This window comes from Vidua macroura, chromosome 19 (genome assembly GCF_024509145.1).
Source record: "Vidua macroura isolate BioBank_ID:100142 chromosome 19, ASM2450914v1, whole genome shotgun sequence".
Classification (NCBI taxonomy): Eukaryota; Metazoa; Chordata; class Aves; order Passeriformes; family Viduidae; genus Vidua; species Vidua macroura.
The window spans coordinates 1104466-1123267 of record NC_071589.1 but is presented as its reverse complement, the minus strand read 5'-3'; the positions used below and the strand labels follow the sequence as shown (position 1 = coordinate 1123267).

Here is an 18802-nt window from a genome sequence, read left to right as displayed (position 1 = left end):
ACCCTCTTTGTGAAGAGCTCAGTGTTTTGCAGAGACACTGAACTGCAGAGAGCCAGCTTGGCCTCTGGGCACAGCTCCTGCACAGGCACCTCCCCAGAACTTGGAAAAAGCAGTGTGGCAACTGTGGGAGAAGTGAGCTCATGCAACAGTTCATGCAGGCACCATGAAGACACAGCCAGGTTGCTGTCTCAGCTTCAGAACAAGCAGCAGCCCAGTGTGGGGATTTGGGGGAGGCCTGGGCAGGCAGGGGAGGCTCCATGCTACTCACATACAACAGGGATCCACTCCGGAGTTCCAAATGACATTGAAACACAGATGTTAATGGTTCCATGCCTTATGCAGTGTCAACTGCTTGGGATTAGCGTTTTCCAGGGCCACACTTAAAATGTTCACCAACAAATGCTTTATGTCAACCCTGGCACGGCAGCTCACAGCAAAAGGAGGGTTAAACCAAACACCACTCCGTCTGTTTTTGGACCTGACAAATATTTTAGTAAAAAACCCTTAGAACTGACTGATGTGTGCAAGGAGGGAGGGTTGAGTTGAACACCAGGAATGTCTGCAGCTTCTGAGAGTGAGAGCAGGGGCTCAGACACACAGCATGCTCCCAGAGGCACCACAGCTCTCCAGGGATTCCTTTTTGCTCCCAACAGATCACACTTGAAGGTCCCTTTACTATTTCCCTTTGCACTGCAGTTACACTGCACTCATCAGCTCCAGAGAAATGCAAGGGGGGAGCTCAGCCAGCCGGACTAAGCCAGGGAGCTGCCTCAGTGTCCGTGCTTGGCCACAGCTGGGGAGCTGGGCAGAGCTCCTGCTTTGCTGCAAAGCTGTGCCCAGCACGAGGGCATCGCCTGCCAGCCCGGGTTAGAGGCCTTCACACTGCTTCACACTCATCTTGTGGCAGCAGTTGTTTGTCCCTTCCCACAGCCCTGCCCTCAGCTTCCACCTCAGCCTCCTTCAGGTGAGCTCACCTGGAGCACTGCAGCTCCTTCTGTCAGCCAGAAAAGGGGGACAAGGCAGAGCAGGGCTGGGGGATCAGCAGTGGGATGGGCAGTGTGATCTGCCCAGCAGCTCAGCAGCCTGAGCACCTGGAGCAGCCTGAGCACCTGGAGCAGCAACTCGGGCAGCAGATCCCACTCTGCTCACACTGCCTGTCCTAGAAAGTCTGGGGGAATTCTTGGCTTTGAAAGGCTTTTGGTTATGCCAGGCCTTTCTCACTTGAGATCAAAGTCCTCGTTGGTGATTTGCTAAGCTATAAAAATATTCAGACCAAACACTTAATCAAAAGAATTTTGTAGCTTCCATTAATCAAATCTTTTATTCAGTGCTTTGTTTAATATTTAAAAAAGGGTTCTGCACTCTCTCAGCAGCACATTACCCAATATACACAAAGTATTTTGGAGGAGGGTGGCTGGAGAGAGTGGAGAGAGGGCAAACCTTTCATTTCAGGGCTCAAAATCCTTTGCAATGCTGAGAAACTCATGAGCTGCTCACTCTTCCCTCTCTCAAAGCCAGTTAAATACTTCCAAAACTCTCTATTAGCTGTGTGTTCCTTCAAGGTTTCCCACATTATCAGCACAAATGGAAGACTATACATCAGTTCTCCTACATAACTTGAAAAGCATTAAAGAAAACCACTTGCCTGGTGTTTCACGGGTTTGGGTGATTCGGGCTGTTCATTGCAAACAAACAAATGATAAGTTAGCAAGCAGGCATTCCAGCTGCATGTCACATCCCACATTAGCACTGTCAGCACGTTTAACCGCACGCTCGCTGCACAGAAACTGCCCGGATTCATTTGAGAACACAAGTTACTGGCATGTGCCAAACACAGGCTGCACCCTGTGTTTATGCAAGGACTAATTAAAGCCAGGATGACAGATGGCCCTTGAGCAGCGAGGGAAGGGCAGGAGCTGCATTATTTGGGCACTGCCTCCAAAATTAACCCCAGCACCCAGTCCCCCTGTGCCCAGCCCCGGGCACTGTGGGGTGCTTGGGATGGAGGGGGTGAGCTCTGTCCTTCAACACTCACAGAGGGGATGGAACAGCTCCAGGGCAGCGACACCAAGGAGGCAGGGGGGCTGGTTTTGCACTCTACTACAAATATTTCAGAAATGCAAACCCACGTTGGAGACAAGACCTTTGCTGCTTCCCTTCAAGCACCACCACGAGCAGCAGCACAGCCTTGCACTGGACATTTTGCCAGCAAGAAGGACAAAGGGAAGGTGAAGGTAATCAAGTAAAACAAAAACCCTTCAAAATCCAAATCTGCACAGCTTTGGCAGAAATTTTTCAATTCCATTCTCTCTTCCTTGGCTCAGTCTGTGAGTTTAATAATCTTAAGCTTCGTATCTGAGAGCCCGAGGCAAAATATTGTGGAGAAACACACACAAGCAGAGATTTTTATAGCAAGCCAAATGTACTCCCTCTTCCTGTGACTCTTATTTCATCAGTGCAGAAGGGCAGATTTGGACAGAGGTCTGTAAGGCAGCTGGCAGAGGTTTGGCTTGCTCAGGTAAGTAATGTGAATTTTCCAAGCTGCACTCCACTTGCCAAGGGAAGAACCAGCCCTCCTGGAATCATGGGCAGGACAGGAACACCTCGGAATTCAGAGGAGTCTCATTTGTTTATATTTGGAAAAGATGAATTGCACGCTTGGGTGTCCATTCTTGGCCCACTAGAAACAGAACTGAGCACCATCAGGCACAGATTTAACTCCTCTGTCTTTAAATGAGGGCAGTTAAAGCCCACGTGGGAAACCCAGGGGAGCTTCAGCCTGAGTGAGCCTACCCGAGATCCTGTCCTTCAAAAACTAATTCTGTTTCCTTAGAAATTAATAAAACAAATTAAGCAATTTAGCATTTCAGCTACCAAGGCAAATGCAGCCACTGAAAGCAATCATTAACCTGAAAGTACCAGTAATGAGTTCTAAAATCTAAAATAGCACCAACACGAAAGCTGGGTTTAGTGAAAATAGAGGCAGTTTGGAGTGAGAACACTTTGGGGAAAGAGCCTGAAGGGGCTCCAGGAGAGCTGGAGAGGGACTGGGGACAAGGGATGGAGGGACAGGACACAGAGAATGGCCTGAAGCTGAAGAAGGGCACGGATGGATGGGATATTGGGCAGGAATTGTTCCCTGGCAGGGTGGGCAGGCCCTGGCACAGATGCCCAGAGCAGCTGGGGCTGCCCCTGGATCCCTGGCAGTGCCCAAGGCCAGGCTGGAGCAGCCTGGGACAGTGGGAGGTGTCCCTGCCATGGCAGGGGAGCAGAACTGGATCACCTTTAGCATCCCCTCCAACCCGACCCATTCTGGGATTCTGTGATTTTGATTTAAAGGTTTCACCTGATGGACACTGGACACCATGCAGGGCTTGCTTTCACCTCTTGCTCCCAGCCCTGCCAAGCAGCTCTCCCTGCCCTCAGGGAGACAGCCCAGGCTCCACTCCCCCTTTTAGGGACTGCTGCAGCCCCACCTGGCTCTGCCAAACCCCACAGTCACTGCAGCTCTCTGGTACCTTCCTGCCACCACTCCTCCTCCCCACACTTTGTGCCAGGACAACATCTGGGGATGACCCAGGAAAGGAGGCACTGGGGGCAGGGATTCCCAGGCTCAGGGTGGAATCCTGACTGTCCAGGCTGGAGCTGCAGCCCCTGCCTTACTGACTCCCCTGCCAAGGACCACGTGCAGAGGGCTGAGCAGGGCTTTGTCAGCTCCAAGGAAAGAGGGACTTTGGGACAGAAAAGCAGCAGGATGCCAAGCATGCCAGGCTGTGCAGGGCACGGGCAGAGCTCCTCACAGAGGCTGAACATTTCCCCTCCATCCCAGCTGGAGGAGGCACCTGCTGAGCCCCTGTGGCATCAGTGCTGCTCTGAGGTGCCACACTGGGGCTCCTCTGCTTTGCTCTGGTTTTACAGCACTAGGTCAGGCAAATCAAAGTTAACCCCAGGCTTAGCATACAAATTGCTTTGTTCAAAAAAATCATCAATGAGGCATTCAAAGAGGCTCAGAAATAAACATGTCACTGATAATTATCTGTAGCAGGATGGGTACAGACAGACTGCAAGCCATGGATTAATTTAACAAGCCTATTTAGCATCTTCTGGTGCACAGGGTAATGCACAGGTTGCACAGACTGTGGATCACCACCAGCCCTCTACAGCTGTCTAATGAATATGCAAACAGGGTAAATTAGGGCTGCTTCTATAACCCCCATTCTGACCCTTCCTACCTTTCCAGTGGCACCTGTGAGGGTTAGACATTCTTTGTTCCCAGTATATAAACAAAAACTAATTGTTGCACAACAAGGGAGACTCATTTCTATTTTCAAAATTCGTTTGGTGACAAACAGTCTGCATTTTTCAAGGACACATGGCAAATCCAGTGCCCACTGTGGTGCTGCACTGAATGAAGGGCACGATCCAAGACTTTTATTCAGGACACTCCCTGTTCTTTTTGTTCACATCCCAGCCTTCCCCTTCCTTTGCTGTGCTCCCTGAGAAGTTGCATCATCTCCAACCCTCAAGATTTTCAAAACTCAGCTTTTGTGGGGATTGGGCAATGCAATCTCTCTTTGAAGGGAGGCACATTTTGAAAGGTGTCTGGACAAGAGGCATTCCAGAAGTGTCTTTCAGCCTGAGGCATTCCAAGTTGTCAACAGTACATTTAGAAATACTGGGTGCAAACCCTGCACAATTCCCTTCTCTCCAAAAAACCCATTGGCAATTTTGCTTCTGTAGAAATTGAGAGAACACTGGGTTTGTCCAAGGCTGCACAGTGGTAAAGCCAAGAACATGCTTAACTCCAAACCTCCAGAGGAAATCACTTGTGCTGGATGATGTCCCAGTGTCCCCAGAGTCACAACCTGCCAACACCTGTGGCACAGCCACGAACACAGCCCTGACACTCCAGTGCCAGAAAATGGACAGAAACCTCCTCCTGAGGCCTGCAGCCCTCTCAGCCTGCTCAGCAAACACTTACAAAGGCTGATCTTCATCTTTTCTGTGTGAAAAACCAGCACTAGAGTTTGAGTAAGTACCAATGCACAGGCTCAGGTTATTTCCTCTTGATTAAAGCAGAGCCAAGTTTCCCCACACACTTCAGTGGATTTCTCCAGCTCTGCCTGCAACCTTTCCTTCTCTCCCACTTCAGTCCTCACTTTTTTCCCCTTCCCAGGCTGGTCCAAAGTCAGCTGGTGCTCCTGCAGGAGCCTGAGCCTCGGCACACCCAGCACTGTCCCAGTGTGAAGCCCTGCACGGGGCTGACAAAGCTGGAGCTGCTGCAGGGGGATGGCCTCGAGCTGGGAATCAGGAGAGATTTCCTCACTGCCACAGAGGGCAAACATTGGAACAGGCTGCCACCACATCCCTGGAGGGCTCGGAAAATGAGTGCAAGTGGCACTTCATGGGATGGTTCAGTGGGAACGGGGTGTTGGCAAAGGCTGGGCTTGATCTGGGAGCTCTTTGCTAGAATTCTCTAAGTCTCTAATTCTAGAATTCCATAGGGTAATGCAGTTTGAAGGTTCCAGCCACCACAGACACCAGGATTACTACTGGAGAACCATTTGTGATTACAGCAAGGCACTGTTTGGAGCAAAGCTGAATTCAAACTTCACTGCAAACACATCCAAGTGCTCCTAACAACAAATATTCAAACCCATTCCTGGTTTTTAAAATCAAAGAATCACTAAAAATTCAGTGCAAATGTTGAAGCCTGGCAGGAAATCTGAAGAAAGTTCTATATAAATCAGAGTTGGTTTCAAGCTACCAAAAAAAACCCAGTATTCTCTGATATAAAAGTATACACTCACTTGTTTATAGTGTAATAAAATCTGAGCTTTTAATTGCATGCTGGCTTCTAGATATAGCAAGTCTACAGCAGTTTTTAAGCTGGATGATTTTTTCCCATGTACAAGTTAATTTTTGAAAGCACAGAAAGCTTGTTCACAAATATAGTACTGAAAACTGCATCCAGTGGGAACTAAATTCAGTTACAATTGCCTGGCTTTACTGAATCTTTTTGAAAAATGGGGTTTATTGCACCAGAAAGCTTTACTTTTATTTGTATAAAGCCTTTAATTTCACAACAGAAATTAGGCAGCTGACATGGACTAGAAATTTTGATGTAACTGCTCATTTCAGCCACTGCTAAAGAGAAAATAATGGCTGAGACAAAATTGCACAGATTATATTACAGTTTAATTTTAAAAAGTCATCTTTTCAAATGCAAAGATGGCAATTTGCAGAAAGAGCAATGAAGAAATGAGAAAATACCCCAACTTACAGGAATATTATGGTCCTTTCTTCCTTTATGGGAGGAAGCAACGTGAGCAAGGTACTGAATAACCTTCTTGGTGTTCTCAGTCTTCCCAGCTCCAGATTCACCTCTGCAAAACAGAGCAGACATTTCCTTCAAAATTCACCCTCAGCAACTCAGCAATCCTTTGTTTACACACCTCACTTCATCCCATTGATGGCTCTGGCTATGCACAGACCAAAGGCAGGGATGCTGCAGGGAACTAAAGGTATTTGTTTAAAATCCCTCCTTCATCCCAAAGATCTCCTGAGCTTTGAGATGTTGATACAAGGTGTGACACCAGTTTGATTAAGAGCTTTTGGCTTTATGCCTGAACTCCTTTGCTACCCAAGGTGACACGAAACACTTGTCCCCTGCCTGGATCACTGCAAACAGAATGTTTTGGGGTGCAGATCCATTTTTATTTTTAAATCATGATATATACACACACACACTTTTACAATTGGGCACGATTTTCATACACCAGGGCTTGGTTAGGGGAATTACCAAGTTAAGTACCTTTAGGAGCCAGAAACAGAGTGCAGTAAAACACAACTTCAAACAAGAGATTCTTTTCTTTCCATCTCAGAATTTTTGCTAGGTTAAAAATATATTTAAGGGCACAGGGCTACATGAAACCATGAAGAAATTAACTTATCAGTGCAGAGTGGCAGAGTTCACAGATCAATAAAGATAGCAAATGCACATTTCATTTTTGAGCCAGAGGTGGATTTAAAGCAGACCATGTTTAGACAGAATTTATGGAGAGGTTTGCAGGAGATATTAAAAGCAGGAAATGTGACCAAGTTCATGTCCCTGCAATCACAAATGAGGTTACTACAGCTCTAAAAATGACAGTTTGGGGCTTTTTTTCCTAACCTAGGTCTGATCTTCAGATAAATCCACCCAGAGGGATTCAGGGGTGCCTTAGGCAGGACTCAAGCAGTTCAAGGCACTGAAGGAGGATTTCCAGGGAGACAGATTTCCAGGGAGCAGCTCTGAAGTGTGGGAAGCTAAAAAGGGTTTTATTATGGGGATTTGCATGGAAAGAGTGGAAGCACTCCTGTCATTCAACAGTTGTTCAAAAATTAACAGTTTGGAAGCCAGCTCCTTTGTAAGAATGACAAGCGCACATTTCCCCTGCCCGCTTATTTCTCCTCTAAGCTACTTTAAATGGAAATGTTCATTTAGCAGGGGAATGTAAGCCCATTCTTGTGCAGCCTTTTTCATCATACACCCCAGTTTTGTAGCTAATCTGCATCTGCTTAGGGATTCAGCACCTCCAGACCTGCACTTCTTGATCAGATAAGAGCTGAGGAGCATCCCCGTCCTCACCCTGCACTCAGCAGCTGCAGAGAGGAGCCCAGAGAGCACTTGCAATTTTAATTCTGCAGGTACAGGAAGGATATTGACACTAGCCCAGGTTTTCAAGACTCAAACACTCTAAAAACACAGAAACCCCACGGGGAACGGCCCTAAGAGAGGGGAACCTCTGCTGAAGGGTGGCAGTGTGGGCATTTCTGCAGCCAGGAGCAAGAACCTTCATTCCCAGCAGCTCGTGGGACTCCTCACAGGAGATCTGGGTGAAACAGCTTCTGTTTGACCTGAGAGAACAGCAGCAACCCCGGGTTTGGCTGGAAAAGCCCAGGCAAATGGGCCTGCAGATGAGCTGTGGGACAGTGCACAGCCTCAGTGACCCTGCAGCTCCGGAGGGCTGACCAAGGCTCCCTGGTTTACTGGTGGCATCTGCCCCTGTTCTAAAACCACTTGGGCTCTGTTCTTCCTCACCATCACTGGAAAATAACACAGGACACGAAGACAAGAAAGCACTGCTCCCATCACTCAGAGCTCCCCAGGGACAGGCAGGGGAGGTCCCTGCAGAGCTGCTGACTGGGCTGGCTTTGCTCAGTGCCTGGAAAAACCTGGAAGGTCCTACCTGAAAAGCTGGTTGCAAAGGAGATTGCTCTGAGAATTGGCTAATGGATAACTGGGTTTCCTTTTTGCCAAGATAGCATCACTATGAAACCCAGAAACTGGGTGCACTTTGGGACAAGTGGACAAGTGGAACAACACCCTCTGGCTTAATGAAAAATCCCATTTCCAGCCAGCCCAGAGTCCCCACAAACAAGGCAAATGTGAATGCTGATAAGCAGGAAAAAAAAAAAAAAACCCAAACCATCAGGTGCCAATTCTTGCTTCTCAAGTCTTTATTTCTCATTTCCCTTTCACTGCAGTGTTTACATTAACATAATTCATGACCATGAGCAATAACAAAAGCAGCTTTGCCTGTTTCTGGATGTGTATTAAAAAATGCTAATGCAAAAACTATTCCAGCAGGTAAGAGAAGTAAGAAGCACAGCAAAATATACATTTACATTTTAAAACAATACAATTTGTTCTTATTGTCAGCAGAGCTTGGGAGTGCACCTTTAGCTGTGCCTGTAAAGCTAGAGAAATAATCTTTTCGGTCAAATCACAAGAAGAAGGTTTATTACATTTTAAAGGAGGAAAATCTCCTGTAACACATGCAGTGCAGAGAAGCTGGTGCAATAAATACAGCTCAGATGTCAGCTCTGGAAAAGGGCTGGAAGAGTCAGCTGCAGACACACCAGCAAAGCTGCACAAGCACAGGGAAGGCAGCAGCTTGAAACACATTCCTGGTGTTAAAAACCCTCTAAATCTAACAGAAGGGTGTTTTAGAGAGAGTCTTTATGCAAGACCTCATTCAAAAGCAGCACCAGCGGATGTTATCATCCCAGTCCTGCTCTCCCTGGAGCTTACAAGAATGCCAAATATTTCCTGCAGCATCGTGGCAAATAGCTCTGCTGCCACATACTATGAAAGAATTAGAAGATTTAGGATAAAGTCCTTTGCATTTACAGGAATAATGACATCTGCATACTTTGGTTCTTTCCCAGGAGTGCAAACACATGGATTACAAAAGTAAATTAAAATCTTCTACCTCTATCAACCTGCCCAAAAAAGGTAAACTGTGACTAACACCATGTACAGAATTTATGGAATGGGGATGGAATCACAAAGCTAAAGCTTAACTTTTTTCCAAGCCTTGTTTTAATACAACCCAATCTGTTACCATGAATTAAACAACTAAAGCCCTGGGCTGAGAAGCAGCCTCACCTCTGCTAAATGATTCCACCTCCTTCATCTCGGGCTCAGCTCCTGGCAGAATCAAAACCTTCTGGGACTGAATGGGAACACTCAGCTCCAGCCATGGCTATGCCAAAGAGTGCTCCCAAAGAAGCAAGCCCTCCTCAGCTCCAGCTGGAAATACAAGGTTATTCCATCCATCAACTGGGGCATCTCTCCCTTGGAAGCCACCTTCCAGGGACAGGTCACACAAAGTCTGCCAGGACTGGTGAATTCATGCAGGATCTCGTGTCCAAGTGCTCTTCCCTGCAGCAGCAAAGCTCCTGCTTTGAAGCAGCTTCATGCACATTTAAAATAGGAAAAGTTCAGCCAGCATGAGCACTTTAAAGTTTAACATGGTTTTGAATTCATTGCATGTAAAGCTGGAGTGTCATTTTCAGCAAAGCCCAGAACTCTCCAGGCAAATTCATCCCAGCTCCAATTTGGTTAGGAAAATCCAGGCACTGACTCAACCAGCTGCAGCTCTTTCCCTGAGCAGCTTGAGCCCAAATCTTGCACAAGAAGCATTTCCACCACCGAAAGGGTTCTCAGCTGCAGGACAGGCAGGTCAGAGAGGGAGAGGACTCGCAGGTGACAAAGCAAAGAGCAGGGATGGGAGCTGCCCTGCCCAGGGAACAGCTCCTCTCCCCACAGCACCACTCCCAGCAGCAGGAATTGTCCCAGGAACAGGTGAGTGCCCCTTCCAAGGGGTTTATTCCGAGAGGAAACACCGTTTCTGAAGGACAATGGTACAGTGAAGGAAAATGGAATGGTGGCTTTCTACCTGCCAGGCAGGTTTGAAACACTCACCCATCTTGTGACAGTGACAGCACCTGGCATGGCAGGGCCACCACCCCTCCCTGACCTGGGAAATGCCTTGTGGACTACAGGGAAATCAGATGAGGTTAAAGTTGTTTACTGAAGGCCCAGAGCACAGACTGGCCCCTTTCCAGCTCCCTTCCCCAGGGAGCCATGAATTCCACCCCACAAGGGACAAAGTGCCACGAGCAGCACAGGACACAGGCACACAGACCCACACATCCCAAACATCCAAAGAAAGCCTTGCAATTCCGAGGCAGCCTGCTCTCTCTCTGCACAGTCTGCAGACCAACAATATTCCTGAAGATGTGCAATGTGTTAGGATGGCCAGCTGCAGCTGCAGATCATCCCTGTGATTTAAATTCCTGAAAAACTAACCCAAACAAAGTCAGGATTTTACATTTTGCATGGCTGGGTCGCTCAAACCCTTCCTCTGCCCCAGGAATTTCAGTCGTGCAATGATCAGGAGCAAGCCCTGGGATGAGAAGTTCGTGGGAGGGTCCTCCTGTGAAGAAGTGGCACCTGGGCAAGGTCCCAGCACCCAGAACCCACCCAGCTCCCCTGGCCAGCAACCTCCTCCCATGGAAGCAGCCACTTACAGAAGGCCCCAAACCATGGAAATATGGAAATATGCACTCAAATTGTTTGGAGGAGAAAGTAACTGCCTATGTAAGAGCCCCAACAATGGCCTTTTGTCCTGGGCACAACAGCAGTGGCAAAGAACAGAGGAGACACTTATTCTCAGGCACAACTGAGCAGATCATCTGCCAGTTACAAATTAACAGATATTTACAGACAAGACCTGTAATTAAAGGGTGTCTTAATCACCTGGCTCATTTTCTGCAAGAGGTATAACTGATAGTTTGGAAAAGAGTCATTAATTGGCTTTACTATTGACGTGGCTGCTTTAGAGCTGCTTCCTTTCCCTCCTGATGCTTCCCATCATCTCCACACCACTTGCCATGGGAATGTTACCAGCTGGACTCCAGCCAGGGGTTGTACACAAAAATGTTTGGTATTTGCTGCTGTTGGCCTTTAATAAGCAGCCTCTATTCCCTCCACACCCCATCACTCCTACGGAAGCCAGCTGAGATTAGATATCCTTGTAGGGCTGCAAGCATCTGCTAAACACCTATTTATCAGGCCCAGGCCCAGCTTTGGGAATACCAGAAGCCTGTGGTAAGAGTCTCCACTTCAGAACACACTGGCTTTAAAAGTGCAGTGCAGCCCATTTTCAGAGTTGACTTTTTTCAGTATTTCCCAAATTCCTCATTACCACAACACAAATTTCTCCATCTTGGTCATCGGCCTGGCATGCTCAGTGAGCAGAGAAACACCAAAACTTAACAGAACAGCAGCTGCAGCTTCTCCAAAGGAAAAATAAAATTTAAAAAACCCCCAATACCCTGAAAAGCTCTTCAGCCCAGCTTCACATCCCACAGAAATGGGAAAATGTGCAGGAAGGTCTGGGAATGCTGCAGTGTTGGCATCACATCTCTGTAACAAACCAGTGATGGATGCTGAGTCAACACAGGCTGAAAGCTCCTGCTTTTACATATATATATTACTTCTATTATATATATATTACTTATATTTTATATATATTACTTATATTACTTATATATATATGTATTATATACTTTTTTATATATATATATATATTACTTATATTATATATATGTTACCTATAAGCCAGAAGGAACATGAAGTTTCTGGAACTACACATATTTTCCTTTCTTTTCAGCAATCTAAGAATTTACAGGGAAAAGGTCCAAGATAAACTTTCATTTGCAGTCCAGTCAAGGGGGAATGATGAGGTGGAAGTTGGCTGAGTCCAGCTTCCCAGAAAAGTGCTGGTTCTGAGGGCTGCTCGTTTGCTTTTGGTTGCAAAGCTGGATGAACTAAACTCCAACGCAGAGGAGGGCTCCAGCAGCCTTTCTCACCATCTGTTAGTGGTTAGCAGCCCAAGATTAAACCATCCAGCTTCAAAGCTAAAAAGAAATTCTCACCATTACTGTTTGCTCAGCCCCTCCCATCTCATCTTCAGCCAGGCAATAATCTGGCTTTCACCCATGGATTGTCCAATGGATTTGGGAGCTGTAGATGTTCCTGTCTCTGGATATATTTGGGTTTTTCAGCTGGTGAAAGGCCAAAGGGCACAGAGGAAATCAGGGGGATGCCACGGAGCAGCAGAGGCTGCTGGATATGGGAAAAGCACTTTTGGTTCACTCTGAGAAAAGCCCATCCATAATGAGTAATTCCACCAAGAAGTTCCTTCTGCAAATTTCATCCCTGGCCTCAATACTCCCCAGATTTCATCCCTGGCCTCAATACTCCTCAATACTCCCCAGATTTCATCCCTGGCCTCAGTACTCCCCAAATTTCATCCCTGGCCTCAATACTCCCCAAATTTCATCCCTGGCCTCAATACTCCTCAATACTCCCCAGATTTCATCCCTGGCCTCAACACTCCCCAGATTTCATCCCTGGCCTCAACACTCCCCAACACTCCCCAAATTTTATCCCTGGCCTCAATACTCCCCAGATTTCATCCCTGGCCTCAATACTCCCCAGATTTCATCCCTGGCCTCAACACTCCCCAGATTTCATCCCTGGCCTCAACACTCCCCAACACTCCCCAAATTTCATCCCTGGCCTCAATACTCCTCAATACTCCCCAGATTTCATCCCTGGCCTCAATACTCCCCAAATCTCACACAGGCAGGTGGGGCAGGGGAGGCACCACCATGAACCATGACAAAAGCCAGGAGCAAGGGACTCCGAGCACGTTGCACAGCACCAACTCCAGCCAGGCCCTGCAACACCACCACTGTCCACATCTGGGACCTAAAAGGTGGGGAGGGGAAAGGGAAGAGCAAAGAAACAACAAAGAGGGCAGGACAGCACAGCACCTCCTGCTCAGAGACACCTCCTGTCAGAGCAGGAGCAGGAAGGATCTGTCAGGAGAAGGGCAGCACAGCAGGTGCCAGGGCCAGCAGTGCCCTCCTAGGAGCCAGATTCCGTGTCAGCACAAGGTGCTCTGCAGCCAGACAGTGCAGCAGCATGCTTTAGTGGAGTTTGGTTTTACCTCCTTTGGGAAAACACTACTGACTTTAAACACAGCAGTTTATGCAGGACTCCTGATGGAACATCAGCAGGTGATGAAGCTGAGGAATCCTCCAGGTAACCCCACTGCCTTCAAAACAATGAGATGTTATGAGACAGGCTTGGAGAAGCATCCATGCAGGCTATCCCACCCCAAGCATGCACTGAGATAAATGCCTGTTCCTGCAGCAGCTCTGTGAAATTAAAAGGTTTTTCTTCAGCACAGCTCTCAAAAAAAAAAAAAATAAATTAAGAGAACTTTCAGCAAAGTGAATTCCTCCAGAAGATCCACCTGCACTCACCTTCTTCACAGAGCTTGTTATTTACCAGAATAGTGAGTGCAGGAGTGCAGGCCTTTCTGGGGAAACAGACTGGTGTTTCCTAAAGATCTGCACAGGGGAAGACAGGGAAACTGCCTCGACCCCTGATTTAATTACACACTCTCCTGCCAAGGATAAAAATGCCATGTGTGCCACATTCAAATCAGCATCCAGCTGTCTGCTGAGCTCCGAAGATCAAAAGCTTATGGTCACCTTGCAGGTGAGGTGACAACAAAATTGAAGACCAGAGCGTTTAAAGTTTCCCAAGGTAATCCCAACGAATGGATCAGACACTCACTAGGTCAGAACCCAAGGAAGGAATCAGGAAAACTGCAGAGACAATCTTTGAAGACCAAGAACCCAAGGGCTTGTCACAGCACCAGCCCTAAACCTAGGAATTCCCCCAAAAGCAGCACTCCTGGCTGTCAAGAAGAAAAGGGGGGTGGATCCAGAGACCTGGTAAAGTGTCCCTCAACCACCATTGCTGGAGAAGTGACTGGAGAAAGGCCATGGAAGGTAAAAAACCAGGAGACTTCACCAGTAGAGGCAGGGGGAGAGAGGTGAGGATGCAAAGCAGGCAGAACCTCAGCAAGCAGTGGGACAGCTTTGTCCCAGACAATTCCTGCCCAGGCAGCTGGAGACAGGGAAATGACAGGCACACCACAACTGTCCACACAGCTCAGGGCACTGCTCAGGAGGTGGCTTTTTCCCCATTAGCTGCCCTGAACCACTCCTGCTGGAGAAATGAGAAAGTATTCTGAGGGCTTCCAGCCTTAGCAAACATCAGGGTCAATCTGGTGATGCAGGTCCTGAGACAGCAAGTTTGGGATGAGAAGATGAGCCTTCTGAACTGCCACAGGAGTTTCTGAAAGCACCTCTGGTGTGGTTAGCACTGTCCTTGCACTTTATTTATTCCTGCCTTAGTCTAGACCTGCAAAACCAGTGGCAGGAAGGGGAACACACAATTTACCTCCTCACCAGGGCCAGCAATGCAAGGGGACTCCTGGACACTTTCCCACTCCTGATCAAAACATGGGATCTCTTCCCAGCCTGCTACCCAAGGGAGCTCCCCATGGCCCTGTCCACTCACAAAGAGGATTTCACAGCCCAAAATCCCAGTTTATAATGCAGCCCTACAGAAGAATAAGGCTTTCCCAAGAAGTATGGTGACATTCTGCCAAGGTCTGGCTGTAAGGATGTGTGTCCCTTCCCACCCTCATCACCTGAGCTCCAGCTCCTCTGCAAGAGCCAAGCCCTGCCAAGGTGGAAGCCAGCATGAGATGCACCAACTCCATGCTCTGTACCAGACACAAACAGGGATCAACTGTCCACTCAGTGCAGGTGGATCAAAAGCTCACGGGAGCCTTAGAGGTGAGGTCATGACAAAGCTGAAGGCAGGAGAGCTTAGAGGCTTTCCAATTTGTAAATGATCAGATTGGACATTCACCAAATCCTGCAGCACTGCCATTCCAACCTTGTGGGCTTGGCTGACCATGCAAAGGAGAGCAAAGTTCATGGGCAGACACAAAACATGAAGCTACTTCAAAACATTCACCTGGGGCAAGCACACGCTGCCAAGGCATCCACAAGCACACGAGAACAAAGCCTTTCTTCTCACTCTGGGATCCCATCCCTGCTTTGAGGGCTGCTTTGTGCATTGCACATGAAATAGGCATCACATGAAAACAGAAGTCCTGCTAGGAGCAGGAACCACAGACCTAGACAGACCTGAGTTAACCAGATCAACTTTTATCTTAAGCACAGAACTCTTTCTGCTTCTGTGTCCTTAGGCCCCGAGAATCTTGTACTCATGGTACCCATAGCTGGAGAAAGCACGGCTTGAAAGGATCCAGCCTCAGTCATGTACAGACTCTGAGAGTCCAGGCACTTCTGCAGGGAGCACAAGATGGAGATTTGAACCCCTTCATGTCAGGAGGGAAACTGAACCCAGGCCTCCTTCCAGCAGCCAGGCTCCGCACCGAGCTGCTGCAGGCAGCAGGATCCTCCCAAAGCACGTCCCCACCACGCTGGCACCCAGGACTGCCCCTCAGACACCTGAACTTGCTGTGCTCTCCCCTTCAGGACAGAGCCACGGGGTGGTTTCCAACCCACATGAGCCATCCTGACCCGAGGCTGCTCCCAGCAGGGAGAACCTCCCTCCTGCACCTCGTTCCTTCAGGCTGGCACAGGGAGCTGAGCAGGAACAGCAGTGCCCTGTGCAGGCTGGGGCTGGGCCAGCCTGGCTCCCTGAGCTCCCTGAGCACCAGGGAATCCTTATCTCTCTGCTGACACTCCCAGCAGCAGCACGGGAAGCTGCAGGAACACTCAGTGCATGGGGGAGAGGGAAGGAAGCTGGCTCACCCCTGCCAGCTGCACTCCAAGCACAGAGCAGGAGGCTCACGAGCCTCAAATCCCGCTCGTGCTTCCCAGGCAGATCCCAGGAAAACCTCAGCTACAGCAACAGGTGAAAAGGGAACCTTGGTGTCACCCTCCTCAGAGATCCCTGGGAGGCAGATCCAGAGCTGAGCTGCTGCTCAGGGTCTCCAGAGCCACTTTTGGGTCTTGTCTTCCCCAGGCTTTCCCATTGAGCAGTTACAGCACAGCAGAGATGGGAACTCCTTAAAGCTTTTGGCTTGGATGCAGAGCTCTTCACTGACATTTTAAAATCACATTTCTCAAGTAGAACGTGCCTAGAAAACTCAGTAATGAGAATTACAGTATTAAAAGACTACATCCCCATATTAAATATCACTTCATGCTACATCTTTTCCCACTGCCTGTCAAGACTGAAGACCAAGCTTTGCCTCCCACAGCTGTATCAAAGCCCCCTCTCACAATACAGATTCCCAAAATGCCAAATGAAAAATGATCACTCACGTGCAGAGAATTGATTGGTCCTCACGGTCTGCAAAACAAGAACAAAAAGGGTTAAAGGGGTTTGTTTACACTGCTCTGTAATCTGCAAAACAGCTCCTTTTAATTGAGTATTTCTAACATCCATCTTTTCAGTTTAACAGTTCTAAGGATGCTCTGAAGCAGTTTTAATAATGTCCCCATTTCACATGCACACACCCCTCAAACAACAGCTTGGAAGTTCCTAAAAGTCCTGACATTTCAGATAACAAAGTCAAAATTCTGGTTAAATTTAATAATCATCCACAGCAAGGCTTTTAACTTCATTTTCAGATGAAGTGGACCTAGCACTGCTTATTCTGAATGCATAAAGAATATAAAACCTTACATGAGGAGAAAAGCAGTTTCAAGCACACAATGCTGACAACCACACACTTGGAAAGAGCACTGCCATCTCCAGCAAACAAGTGCTTTCCTCCCCAGCGTTTTGTTTTCTTTTTGAAATGAACATGCAGGCCTGAAGAGCTCCCACAATTCAGCTTATTCATGAAAGCCTTGTCCAAAGGACATCCAGGGAAACCAAAACGCTGCAGCACTTGCTCAGCACTTTGTGCCACGCTCACGACCTTTGAGAAGAACTCCTCAAGGTCAGGTGCAGCCTGCAAGGGCTATTTCATCATGACAAGAGCTTCACAGAATGTATTTCAGCAACATATTAAAAATTGTATCATCAAAACATCTGAATAGACCTGCAGCAAGTACAGCACCTCAGTTAAAGCCTTTCAGAGCAGGCAGATGCTCCTGCACGCTGCCAGCACAGGCTGGGCCACAGATGCCACCCCTGGCAAGTTCTAGACTGCATTAACACCTAGGATGACAAAAAACAGAGCTGCTTTCTGATGGAAAAATGCTAAAAACATGCAGTCAGTTGTACTTTGAGTCTGCTGTTCAAGAATACCAAGCACTAGGAGTGACGGGCTGTGCCTCACCAGGGCCACCAGGTGAGCCCTGCAGCCCGTGACTGTGCCCTGCAAGCAGATGAGGACTCCAAAAATCCCTCCTAAGGATAACAAACAGCAGAACGAGTGCAAGAGAACTGAAGAATATTAGTTCAGGTTATTAAAAGTGGGAGAGAAAAATTCCACGTGTTGGTGACCCTCCTGACAAGGCTGCAGGGATGCTCCTGGATCATTCCCTACAGCTGCATGAGGTGCAGCAGCTCCTGCAGACCAAAAAAAGGAGTGGGAAGCCTGGGACTGCAAGAAATGAAAGATGAGAGGGGGCAAAAGCAGTGGGAATAGGACAAGAGAAACATTGGGAAAACATTTATGTTCTCCTGGGTTTGGTATCAGGCAGCAGGCCCTGCAAGATCTATCAAAAAGAAGATTTTGGTGGCAGGAGCAGGGCCAGGGCAGGGCTCAGGTGCAGCTGGGTGTCCTGCAGAGCCAGGAGGGCAGCCAGGAGTGACTCCTGCACTGAGGCAACTCCAGCCAGCATGAGCTCAAGGGGCCAGCACAGATCATCTGTAAATAAATTATTTATTTATTATTTAGTATATTCAGTCTTCTGTTCTTGCAGAAGAAGCAGCTGAGTGAAAGCCAGGCTGGTACAGTGAGCAGAGCTGGAAGTTAGTACTTCTTAGCTTTAGTATTTACTGGCATTTCTTTAAAGTGACAAGTTGATTTTTCCCTTTCTTACTTCCCAGGAATAACTTTACTCTCATTTTGGCACTGTAGCTGGGCCATTACCTCAAAAAACACAGCCTCCTCTAAACTAGACCTCTTCAGTTTAGCACTTCAAAAAAGTTAACAGAGCTAGCATTTGCCTTGAAGTTTAATTTATTTAAAGACAGGGTGAGTTTGTCAATGCTTTGTGTCATGACATTTGTTACCTGTGCATTTACCACGCAGTGCTACTGTGCCACAACACACAAGGCACACTATAAATGAATTTTCTTACCCAATTAAATTTAGAGAAAATCTACAAGTCCAGCAAGTTGTATTTATTTGTCACTGCCAGAAGCTCTGGCAAGCGCAGCCAAGCTTTTTAACTTTCTCTGTCCAGGAGCCTGAATTGACACAGCCCTTATAAAGTCAATTATCTGCACTCAAATATGCCACTCCAAACCCATTTCTCTGTGTCCATCTGGACCTCACAAACCAGGAAAGTGCAAGGGAGACAACAGCAAGCTTCAAGTTTTGCCTGGTGATGCCTTCCTCCTGCTGATGGTCAGTTCCAGCATACAGCACTGAAGTGACAACAG

At 47.7% G+C, this 18802-nt stretch overlaps 1 protein-coding gene across 2 annotated transcripts in view; it reads right to left on the bottom strand.

Moving 5' to 3' along the window:
• MYH10 (myosin heavy chain 10) overlaps positions 1-18802 on the bottom strand; it is an 86218-nt gene that overhangs the window by 40113 nt on the left and 27303 nt on the right. For both annotated transcript variants that reach the window (XM_053994909.1, XM_053994908.1), the window contains exons 4-5: positions 16564-16591; positions 6284-6386 (exon numbers count right to left, since the gene is read on the bottom strand). In XM_053994909.1, the coding sequence (XP_053850884.1) occupies positions 6284-6386; positions 16564-16591 (131 nt within the window). The remainder of the gene's footprint in view (positions 1-6283; positions 6387-16563; positions 16592-18802) is intronic.